General features: G+C 42.1%; 1 protein-coding gene across 5 annotated transcripts in view; it reads left to right on the forward strand.

Annotated features, from left to right (window-relative positions):
• Window positions 1-13015, forward strand: part of PAX5 (paired box 5) — a 562382-nt gene that overhangs the window by 222508 nt on the left and 326859 nt on the right. For all 5 annotated transcript variants that reach the window (XM_078676527.1, XM_078676528.1, XM_078676529.1 and 2 more), the window contains exon 6: window positions 9826-10001. In XM_078676527.1, the coding sequence (XP_078532653.1) occupies window positions 9826-10001 (176 nt within the window). The remainder of the gene's footprint in view (window positions 1-9825; window positions 10002-13015) is intronic.

Genomic DNA, 13015 nt, shown 5'->3' on the forward strand with positions numbered 1-13015 from the left:
TGGGAGGAAGATCCTTCTCCTACCTGGCAGCCAAGACTTGGAACTCCCTCCCCATCCACCTCCGTCTGACCCAAGACCACCTCTCCTTCAGGAAGCAACTCAAAACCTGGCTGTTCGAACAGTAGCGGATCCCCCTCCCCCTAGCGCCTTGAGACCCTCCGGGTGAGTAGCGCGCTATACAAATTTCTTGATTGATTGATTTATTGATTGCTACAACCGACATTTGGAGGTGCATGGGTCTGTGTTATATCCAAGCTCTGGAGGTAAACAGATCTATCTTATGCCTGAGCCTTGGAGGTTCATGGGGTAGTATTACACCTGAGCTCTGGAGATTAACAGGTCTACGTTACACTGTACTTTGGAGGTGTATGGGTCTGTGCTACATTTATGCTTTGGAGGTGTACAGGATTGTTTTACATCTGAGCTTTGCAAGTTCACAAGTCTATATTACGCCTGAGCTATGGAGGCTCATGGGTCTGTGTTACGTCTGAGCTCTGGAGATTAACAGGTCTACGTTACACTGTACTTTGGAGGTGCATGAGTCTGTGCTACATCTGAGCTTTGGAGGTGCATGTGTCTGTGTTATATCCAAGGTCTGAAGGTAAACAGACCTATTTTATGCCTGAGCCTTGGAGGTTCATGGGGCTGTATTACACCTGAACTCTGGAGATGAACAGGTATACGTTACACTATACTTTGGAGGTGCACGGGTCTGTGTTATATCCAAGCTCTGGAGATGAACAGATCTATCTTATGCCTGAGCCTTGGAGGTTCAGGGGTCTGCATTACACCTGAGCTCCGGAGATTAACAGGTCTACGTTACACTATAATTTGGAGGTGGATGGGTCTGTGTTACATATGAGCTTTGGAGGTTTCAGAGACTGTCTGAGCTCTTCAGGTGGACAGATCGATGTTACGCCTGACCTTTGGAGTTGTACTGGTAGGTGTTACATCTGAGTTTTGATGGTGAACAGATTTCTGTTACACCTGAGCTTCGTAGTTCCACAGGTCTGTGTTACGTCTGAGCTCTGGAGTTGAGCTGGTCTGTATTACACCTCAGCTATGGAGGTGCTTGGGTCCGTGTTATATTTTGAGCTCTGTAGGTACACAGGTCTATCTTATACCTGAGCTTTGAAGGTGCACAGGAGGTCGATGACACGCCTGAGCTTTGAAGATTCACATGTCTATGCGACTCCTGAGATTTAGAGGTGCACGGGGCTGTGCTTTGTCTGAGCCCCGGAGGTGTACATGTTTATGTTATGGCTAAGCCTTTGAGGTTCAGGGGTCTGTGTTATGTTTGAACTCTGGCAGTGAACAAGTCTGTTATGCCTGAGTCTGTGTAACTTCAGAGCTTTGGAGGCACACTGATCTGTGTTACACTTGATGCCTTTACCTTTTGGGGTGGTAAGTTCATCAGTGTTTTGTAATTGACATTGGGGCTCCATGACATCTCTTTCTCCATCTCTATGTTGACTAGACTGATCTGCACATTCGAAGATGCAGGATTTATGCCGCATTTACAAAAAGTGCTTTTAGCGATAGACAGCATGCAAGTGCTTCCATCAAAATCCTGCTAAACTCTTTCTTATCATATAGATTGTTCAGTTGTGCCTCTCTTAATGCATGTAGGCGGACTTGAGGGGCAGGTGTGGAATCACATTCCTGGTTCATTTTGAAGATCGCCAGAAGAATGGATTGTGGTGCGAATGCCACCCGCCGCTGAAATACTATTACTGAAATCTAAATGTTCATGGTGGGATAAACATGTCAATAGGATTATCTAAAAATCTTATCACCGAATTTTGATTGTAGTTGCTGCCTCAGATCTATGTCAATAGAGCATTTCATCTTTCCCAGTCTCCTGCTGGACTCTGGAGGGCATTGCTTCAGCTGATGATAAATTCACTTCTTCTACAGCTGTTTTAAACACAACATATCTGGTCCTGAGGTTCCCAGTAATCCTGGTTTGCATTGCGAGAACAAGATTTACAGTAGATATGCGAATCAGTAGATTTCACCCGGTCTAATGTCAAGTGCATAATGAGGAATAACCTAGGAAAATGGAGCCAGAAGTAATGGTTCCCTGTTAAAACTCAATTTCTAAGGGAATCGTTAATTTACACAGCGATACTTAGTAATTCTTCCCACTCCTCCCCGTCCCACATGGTAAGTGTTAGTTGGAGATGAACTTGCAGGATAAAACTCCATGGCTCATATAATAAGGCATAAAGACTCTTTTCACAATCATACAGCTACCATGCAATGCTCATAATCAAAATTTGTCACGTTAATCATAATAGGGTTTAAAGGGATTTTTTTTGATTGTGTTGCCGCAGAAAATCTCCGATACTGTGGAATATTGAACGAAATTGAAGGTAAAGAATTTCCTATCCCTTTTCCAGTGACTCCCACCCCAGATCCACTGCTTGTTCGCCTCACCAACTCAGGACTTTGAAAAGCGTTGCCTGAAGGCGATATTTTCTATCACTTTTTATGTCAAGCACCTTATTATCATAATATGGGAATTCCAGATATTCTTTTAGTGTCTGATTCTCAAAGCCATTTGTTACACAAATATGGCTTTTTTAGCAGTTGCGGCCAGCATGGCTCACGGGTGGGGTCACGCATGGTGGGGGGACGGGCAAGTAGTTGTGAGGGGAGGTGGGGTAACGCAGGGAGGGTGGGGGTTTAAATAAATAAATAATAAAATTTTAAAAACCGTACCTTTCCCAGGTCCCGCGTCTTCACAGCTCGGTCTGCTCCTGCTTTCCTGCCTCGGCAGGAACAGGAACCAGGCAGCCTCCCGCCTTTCCCCATAGCCAATCATAATGCTGCAATGGCAGCGTTGTGATTGGTTGGGACGCCGACCACACAGGCATCTATGGGGGCCATTTTCACCATGTAGGCTGCATGCAGCCTACATGGAGAAAAGGAAGAGTGCCCCTGACTGGTTTGGACGGCCTCAGAGGGCTGACCAAACAGTCAGGGCCCGCAACATTGGGCAAGCCACTCCTCCCCTGCCCTCGAGTAGACCGGCTCACCTGCCCGCCCCCCGGCCAAACCCTTCTGCTTTCTCGCAGTGCAAAAAGCAGAAACATAAAATGGATTCATAACACCATTTTATGTTTCTGACTCTCTCACTGCGAGAAAGCAGTGTGGCGATGCTCCTCCGCCCACATTGAGGAGCCACCCCTGAATTTTAGGAACACAGATTCATATTTTGTATTCATAAAATGCTGCATAATTGTGAGCATTCTCAAATGTTTTCAAGGCAAGCTCCCATCATTGACACCATCTGTTACTTTAAGTTATTGTTAGACTTGGTATCCCTTGGCGTGGTTTCCCCTGACCTTTTTCTTTCTGCCCTACTGTTTTTGACTTTGTTTTATTGGTGTTAGTACTCTGAGCACTTTACCACTGTTGACTTGTGCTAAAGTGCATGTGCTCTGCACCTAAAATGTTATGACAATTGGTTTGCCCATAATTGGAATATTTGGTTTACTTATAAGTCCCTACTAAAGTGACTTCCTGTGCCCATGGCCTATAAATGAAATGCTACTAGTGGGCCTGCTGCACTCATTGTGCCACCCACCTAAGTAGCCCTTTAGACATTTCTCAGGCCTGCCACTGCAGAGCCCGTGTGTGCAGTTTTAAACTGCCATTTCAACCTGGCAAGGTCTCCTACTTGAGAGACTCCAACCTTCCCCTTTATTACATACAGGTCACCCCTAGAGTAGGCCATGGACAGCCCATACTATAATTAAAAGATAGGACATGTACTTTAAAGTTTTACATGCTCTAACAGTGAAATACCCTTAAATTCATATTTCACTACTGCATGGCCTATCTCTCCCATAGAGTAACATTGGAGCTGCCTTTAACTTTTTACAAGTGTAACTGTTGATTGGGAAAATATAGGGAAAGTATGTTAGGTGTCTCTGGGCTCACAATTTATAAACACATATTTTAGGGAAGTTGGTTTCTAAATTGCTGGTCTGAAAATGCCACTTTTAGAAATATATACAAATAGGGGTAAGCCTATATCTCTAGATGCTAAAAAGCTTAAGGGATTTATGCTTTTGGGACAGAGACTTACAACTTGTGTTTATCCTGGTACATTTATTTATACCTCTTCACTTTATCTCTTTAGTTCAATTTTCACAATTTCAACACATGAAAGAATGAAAATAATGTCTTTCAATATTCGTTTCACAAAAAGACATATCAAAAATATATACATGAGTAGAAAACATTTACACTAATCAAAAAAAGAGACAATATATCACATTTTACAAACAACCTTGAATAACGTTTCAAAAATAGACAATTACTATAACAAACAGTTTATGAAAGACAAATATATTACAATAAAACAACCACTTTTTGTCCTATTGCTCTATTCTTAAATTTCCACTGAACATTTTTTTTAATTTAATTTATCAACTCCATTGGACAATATATTAAAGGCATAAAATGTATTTATTCTTTGGTTTATAATGGAATGAAACTATATGGTGGTTGTTTTATTGTGATATATTTGTCTTTCATAAACTGTTTGGTGGCATGATCTTGTGATGGCGAATGCTGAAATACACCTCTACAAAAACACGGGTTGTAGCCCTGCTTTACTTATTGAGGTAGAACATGAGTGGAGGGTATTCTGTCCACCTTGGGAATCACTGCCTCCACTGAGAATGAACACACAGTTTCCATCTCAGGATACAGGGAGACCTCATCAAGCATGGCCAGAAGCTGTTACTCATCTGGGGAGCAGCGGACGCCAGGGCTGATTGTCTCTCATGGTTCCGTGCTGTGTATTTCTATTATGAAGGGTGCAAACCCATCATCTCCAGACTCCTGACATGCCAGGCACATGGAGATCGTATGTTGGAACTTGATGTCTGCCCTTAGCGTACAACATTTTTCTCAAATGAAGGCCTTAGTTTCCACCAATCTTTAACAGTCTGTTGCAAGAACACACTCTTCTACTAGGAGAGCTTCAAAGGACAATAAACATTGAAGAGTGAGTGAAGATTATTCTTTGATTCCACTGTGTGATGACTGTTTAGCTCAAACAGATTCTTCCACCCATTCGTACAAGGGGCCTTCACGGCCACCACAAACACAGCAATAAATGTATCTTGGGTGAATGACAACAAAGATGATTGGGGCGCAGTCTTGTCCATCACTAAACTGCGGTGTACATCCATATTAGTAGGGACCTCCTGAAATGCTCTCAGGGTAGGTTGGGGTATTGGAACAACTAGCCAACTTGCCAAAATCAGATATGCTACACCAAATCAGCACTCCTGCAATCATGGATGCTGTAGGGGGTCAGAAATCCTAAATCTATGTCCTTATGCACTGATGCACAACAACATACTGACTGTACCTCCACAGGACTGCAGTGACTTACTTCTCAGTCTGGGAGTACCACTACTCCATAGGAGTCAGCGCCCAGCTGGCACAGACAATGAACTTCCATCGCCAGTAAGGAGGCTCAAGGAGTTAAATGCTTATGGATGACATTTATGATTATCTGTAGATCACAAATCTTAAACCTGGACAGGCCAACTCAGCCTTCCATCCTTATGAAGTCGGTTTAATGCATACCGTTAAATTGGCATGAGTGACAATCTATTTACAACCCATACAAAAGGCACAAAGTGAGGTATAAAATATACTGTATAAAAAGTCATTTATTATTCTTCAAGAAGCCATCACTGGTGGCGCCCAATTTTTAGTTTAGAAAAATGTCAGGCTCCCTTGAGATCAGCTATGATGTGACCATTTCATTTGATTGGTTTGTTTGAAAGCCTCTGTCTATACATAATATGAATACACATGGTTGTTTCTGCTTCTTGGCGCCTTTACCAATCTAAGTAATACCATCTTCTCAAACCACTTCTACGTCCTTCTCTACTCACTGCTTATTTTAGGAGGATATGCATGTGTCAAGGAACTATGCGCTTTGGATCTCTGTGTAGTCATACATCATTGTGTCTACCTGAGCCTATGCCTTCGAAGAACCCCTTGTATTAAACAAGAATGTCTTCCAACTTGTATTCACACGCATGTATACTGAATGAAGATACATTAGTTGTAGGGCCTGAGCCATGCCGCAACCCAAGATGAGGCCTGTTTCGATATCACACACAAAGATCTTTCCATCGACATAGGTGTCTCCATGATATACATGAGCTGTGAATATTCCCGTCAGGGGTAGTGGGGCAATGCTACCCCAGAAAAAAATCCATGAAGAGGTGTGTTAGAACCAGGTCACAGCTTCAGGTTATTGTACTATTTTGTGACCGTGCTCACAGACGTGGGAGTAACAATGATTGTGGTGATGTTCAGCTCACTAATGTTGACTTTGCTACTGGAGTCACAGATTGTTCTTTTGCCAAGTGGGGCAAAAGGACCATCTCTGCTTCATCTTACTCACTGAGCAAGGATGGAAGTAGAATTTGTCCATCCAGGAGGGCATACATGGAACCCTATTTCTTTGATTATTTATGCACTAATTGACTTATAATTGCAGACCTTGGGAATATGGTTCACTTTACCACACAACACGTGAGTCCCTGGATATAGGAGGGTATCTGACCAATAACTTCGCCAGCCTCATGTAGGCCTTCTTGGGCATTTCATTTTTTATTTGCATTCCTGTCAAGTTATCTTTACCTATAACATGACAGTTCATACAGCCTTACCAGGTCCAGGATCAGCCACTCTGATGTGCCAGTTTCACACAAGATGAGGCACTTTAGTTTGACTGAGCAGCATCTAGGGATAGTCTGGGCACTTCTGTTGTTCCACATGCCACCAAGGTTTGTGTGCCCACCAACTCTCAGATTTAAGCATGAAATCAAGCAAGCAACTCAATTTCTCCTTTGTTCACGTGGCACTGGAAGATGTGTTCATTGTTAGCATTAACCTGAGGCCGATAATACATATTCAGAGACATTATTGCAAATTGATTGTATATGTGGATGTTGTAATATTAGGGCATAGCTAAATTGCTGTCTGTGAGGCCTTCTGGAATATTAAGGGTTTTTTTTGGGGGGGGGGGGGGGGGGGCTAGGGACCAGGTTGAATCTCACACCATGTTTCCTATGGGTATGACTTGGAGTGCATTTGGATCTTTGAGGGGGGATATGCGGGTAGGTATAAGCATAGTTCCAATTTCCTGAGGCCCGGGTGGAGACAGATGTGAGAGGGGGACATGGGGGCAAATGCACTGGGTGTATGAATGTAAAAAAAGAGTATATGAGTGTAAGGGGAGAGTCAGGATATTTGAGTGATATTAGCTAAAAACTAATGGCTAATGTTAAAATTATGACTTTAGATGCCAGTAAGCTTGCCAGTCCTTGTAAGTGTGTTGCCTTATTTCAATATGTAAGACATACTTGAACTTGTATCATTTTCTCTATAAATCACACATCTCGCAGGCCAAGGTTGTAGGAGTTAAGAAAAAACAGAGGTACAGCTGGATCAAAGATATCCTCTACGTATGTGGCTCTGCGGGCTACTGAGGAACCACCATTATGTTTAGGAAGATGAAGGCCTTTGTAGATTGTGAAATATGAGACAGAAAGGAAGATGGATTTTTACCCATGTTCTCTTACAAAATAAATCTCTTTTAGATTGAGGTTGTAATATGGCCCACAGCAGACGACCATGAGGCCTTAATGCAACTGAAAGTCACTGTAGCAGCTTTCTTCCCAGTAATTCATTTTGTGGGGGGGTTCAATACTACCCTGATGAACTTGAATTTCTTAAATTCTCAAGAATAGCCTAGAACATCTGGAAGGTTGGTGGCATACCAATCAAAAGACCTGAGGTGTTGTTAAAGATTAGAGGATGTATGTCACAAAATATATCAACTGGTGTGTCAATGTATTTATAAGAGCGACAGATATTGAACCAATGTTAGACTCAATTTCTTACTTGCAACCACTGGGATTCGATATAATCAGTTTAAAATCACTTCACATATTATTTGTTAACATTTCCCTGTGGTAATGAAGATTTAGGTGAAAGTGCCTCCCTTTTCTACAAATCCACAGGAACAAAAACATTTTAAGAAACACATTTAATGCTAAATTAGAAAGCTTTTGAGACCAAACAACGAAGCACAAGCATCCCAGTAGTATGGGAATGTTTTAAGGCTTTTCGAAGAGGTTGTATCTCTTGGGACACATCATAGAAGTAAAAGCAAAAATCTAACATAGATGGCCTATTCATTCAACTGGGTGGGTCATGTCAGTTTACTCATATGATAGGATAGGATTTGAGCCGAAATCCGGACAAAGTTTGATGAAGAGGAGATATTGCACAACAACAGCTGTATGACGGTGGTGGAAACATTGGGTGGCTTTTGTCCTGGAAGGCCAAAAATAACAAAGCTAGAATAGAAATCTCTAGTATAGAATATTCCAAAAGCAGATATGAAAACATCCTCCAAATTGCTTGTCACCGTGTATTGACATTCTTCAACCACATCTGGAATTTCTGCCAATATGTAGAGATCTGTAAGGAAGGCAACCTTTGTATTTTTGCAAAGCCACGTACAGGTTCTCCTAAGTAATCCCCTTCTCAACCAATTCCACTCATGGATGCAAAATTATAAAATATTTATGAAAATCTAGCCACAGCCAATAAGTGGGATATTCTGGTTGGGGCAATACCAAGACAAAGTAGGCCATGATTCTTATCTGTCTGTAGTGGCCCCTTGAGCAAAAAAGTGATGAACAGGAATGCAGTTCTAAGCAAAAATGAGTGGCTTAGATTTGTTTTGTGTTTTCTTCAGTGGTACCTTCAGTAACCTGTTATCTGCAAAGGAGAAGCCAGTGCCGAAAAGCACAAATTATGCATCCATATAACAGTGATTATTACTACAGAGCTGTTTTGTTCGACAGCAAATACAAATCCATTTCTTTTGCACCTTGGAGCCGCAGCTCTGGCTTCTCCTGTATCATCAATGCCACAACCCTTCCCTTCGCTGCCCCCCGACTCTGAACAGAGTGTAAGGGCACCATTTAGAGAGTACCAGGGACTGTGCCCAATCTGCAACCCATCACTTTTTGGTACTTTGCGTAGTATCTTTTATGTGCATGAAATCGCAGTGGACATAACCAGGATGCTCATCCTTTCATAGGCGCTGAAGCCTTTTTGTATAGTAAGCGGTAGGAACATCACCACAGTGCATGGGATATTGAGTGCAGGAACAATCTGTTGTTACAACAGCATGTCTGAGGTCCATAAAATTACAACAACGACCATGGTGCAACAACACCAGTGATAGGTCACCACAAAAGATGCGCCTCTCAATAGATGAGACAAATGCCCTGTTTGCAGAAATCTCTTAATACTGTTTCCAAGTACAATGAAGGAAACTGAGGTCCATGGAGACAAACCCATTTACCTGTAGCTACAAAATGTGGTTAAGTGAGGATGCAGGGATCAGAATGCAAGTCTCTCAGTTTCAAGGGCAGCATCCTAGATGAACGTCTGCATCTCTGTACCTTACCTGGATGACACAACATGTTACTCAGTTGAAGGATGGTTGGGCAGCTAGTGCATAGGAGCTCTGACAAGACTAAATTCATGATGTAATATGATGACCGCATCATCCATCTTTCACAACTGTCACCATCATGCGGGCATTGAGTGGGGAATAGTTTGTGGCATTTATAACATGATTCATGAATTTTGATGCAAATTTTGCTGCCATTTTCTTGCTGAGTAGCCATGACATTGTGGGGTGGGCTACAACACACATATTAATAGCTCAGCATATTTTTTTTCTGGCTTCTATTGAAGGCATCCATGAATCTCCAGTACCAAACGGCCATGTCATCCCGGGAAGAGATTTTCTCAGGAAACAGATGCGTGGAGACATTTTCACCCAACAGCAGTTGGAAGTGCTGGACCGAGTGTTCGAGCGGCAGCACTACTCGGACATCTTCACGACCAGTGAACCCATCAAACCAGAGCAGGTACTGTATCAGCTCATAGCTAACTCTTCTTTTCAGAGTGTGGGAGCTACTCAAAGCGCCTTTCCGAAACATGTTGTGCAGCCAAAGGCTATTTGCCCTATTGAGAGAATGTAGCCTACAGAGAGGGCACCGAAGGGCTTACCATGGTTAGCATGAGGAATGCTACTTTAGGACGTTCACAGAACGCCATGATCACACCTGATTAATTTAGGGGAAATGTGCAAATGGATGAGAGAATGCGGGTATACATAAAATATATTCATGCATCATTTCAATTATTAAATCCATTTTGGACAAACCTTGAGAAATGTACTAGACCAAGTCTTGACTTGATCAATTGAGCATACTGATACTGTTCAGGTCATAGAATGAGTGACCCACTCTTCAAGTCTTGTTTGTTTAAATCTGCATTATGGTGTTTAACCTGTACTTCTGTTCAGCAAAAAATGTATGCATAGTCTCATAAAAAGTTACTCAGGTGAGAGACCACTTCGTAGATTTGAACCCAAGACCTTAACTAGTAAAGTCTAATTACTGATAAGTTGTGTCTCATATTTGGTTATGTACCATGATGGCCTTCTTATTGTCCTAGGAACCTTCCTGTGCTTAATATTAATTTACGTTGTTCCTAATGGATGCCTTCTCACTTTTTGTTTCTAAAATTAGTCCAGATTTGTCTTAGAAATTAAACCACACAACTGTTGTTACTATGCCGACCAGGAAACCATTTGGCAATGGTCTGGAAAACCACTGCCAAGGGAGATCATATTGAGAAAATTGGTTTCACTAAAAAGGGCCAACCACGCACCATCGAGTCAGTTACATGAGACCTTCACTCCTGTATTCCCAATATTACAACTACTTTCTATATTGTCTGATAGAGAAATGTATTGCACAAGCATTAGCTTTGTATTTGTCAAGCCTCGATTTCATTGCCTTAGTAAGGCTTGCTCTAGGAACATTTTTGTTAAGGAAAACAAAATAATAGTCAGCAATTGAAGGGTCCTCTGGTATCTGCACGACACACCACAAATACATAAACTCTCAACAACACACTTAGACACTTCAAATGGTTTCTTACACATGCCCATTACTTGAGGAGGGAGTCGTAAAGTTTCCCTAAGAGTATAGGTAGTGTTATGGCAGCAAAAGTAGGGGCAGGTTAACCTGCATCAGCATTCTCCTGTTCTCCAGAAGAGAGTTCTCATAAACAACACCCACAAGTGCCTGCTCAAACTGATTTTGCCCTACTATCTTTCTTCCTGACTTTGGTAGTCATTGCCTTAGAGTTACACTAGTGTTTGTGTTGGAAGGCAGGAGAGATGTCCTGATAGCTTATTGGTCTGTTTGGTCAACATCTCGAAACAAATCCATAGGAGATGTGGGGCTCAAGCTGCACCATACGGCAAGGAATAAAAGATCTCCGCCAAAGAGCCCCTGCATAGGGTGCCCGTCGGGTATTGCAGCACTGACCCGACGAGGAGCATGCCCAATGATGAAGCATGACACCCAGCAGGCTTGGTGTGTGAGGGCCCTCATTCCGAAAGGAAGGACTTTCCGGTCCCCCCTTTCCTATTAACACTACTATTCTCTAGCCTGGGACCTTGCCAGTCCCCTCTTATCCTTCTCATAACAGGAACTGCATACTCATTTCTTAAGGGGCTCAGTATGTGCCCAGTTTGTTCATCATGGGGGGGGGGGGGTCTTGTACTACACATTGCCTGATACTGGGAAAAGCATTTCTGGCCAACTTCCTCCAGTCTGCCATGCATATCAACATATTTCGTTAAAGCGCCGGGATACTCCATGGAGTGGCCGTGCGCTATAGAAGCATAAAATTAACATAACATAACATAACATATTTACAAATGCGTATTGTTGTCACTCAACTCTAAAAACAGCAATATTTTTTAGAGCAGGGCATTTTTGTGAAAGCAGGGTAGTGTAAATAAGCGCACATTATGTGCATGCTATGGTTGTGAATTTGCATAATACTGTAACATGGGTTCAGACTTTTTAGAGGTCACTTCAAGACTTACCTAGACATGACTTTTTCGAGAAGCTTGAAGTCTCCCTGCACATTTTAAATATTAATATGCATACAGTAAAGTTGATTTATTTTACTTATGTAATAATTCATAAAACATTTGATTATAAAAAAATTGATTTGATGAGTTAATGTGCTGTAACATTTTATTTTTTCAGAGTAATAATTATTATAAGTTCATTTTACAGTAAATATATTTTTTAAATAATTATTTACATGTATTAATTTTCCCTATTCCTTACAATAGGGGCCTATATTTGAAAAGTAAATCCTATTCTAGATGACATTTAAATTTGAGTCTAGTAATAACTTTACACACAAAAGTGAGTAGCAAAAAAGTGTAAAGTTACTACTAGATGCAGTACTAAGTTTACGCATGAGTAACTCTACAGATGTAAATTTACCTTTGTGAATAGGCCCCTGGAATTCTTCTGTATATGTTAGACTGAACCAGTGAGCTGGCTGGAAATTGTTAAAGGCTGTATTATTCATCTGACTTGACTGGCGCACCTCCCCCTAATTTTTACCCCCTAGGGAGAGGATGTGGCTTAACGGCCAGAACTGCTGACTTTGGAGCGGGGGAACCAGGTTCGAGCCACGTCTTCGCTCCACATCCAGTGATTCTGAGCAAATCACTTAATCTCCCCGTGACTACCGGAAATGAACGTGTCCTTGTGTAATGCCACTGGTGCTCATGTAAAGCGCTTCAATAACTTTGGGTCGAGTTCAGACTATATAAAACTGCAAAAAAATTAAATAAATGAGTGACCCTGATATGTGCATTGTGACTTGTGTCAACATGTGAGGACAGGGCTCGGATCCCATAATTCTTGAGGATGGGATATGCCTGTGACAGTGGCGTAACAAAAGTTTTAGGGGCCCCCCTGCAAGGTACGCAGAGGGGCCCGCTCCGGATTTAATCCAGAGCTCTCTGGCGTGAGTACAGTGCTGAGGGGCCCCCCTGCAG

The sequence above is a fragment of the Lissotriton helveticus genome, chromosome 2_1, assembly GCF_964261635.1.
Source record: "Lissotriton helveticus chromosome 2_1, aLisHel1.1, whole genome shotgun sequence".
Taxonomy (NCBI): Eukaryota; Metazoa; Chordata; class Amphibia; order Caudata; family Salamandridae; genus Lissotriton; species Lissotriton helveticus.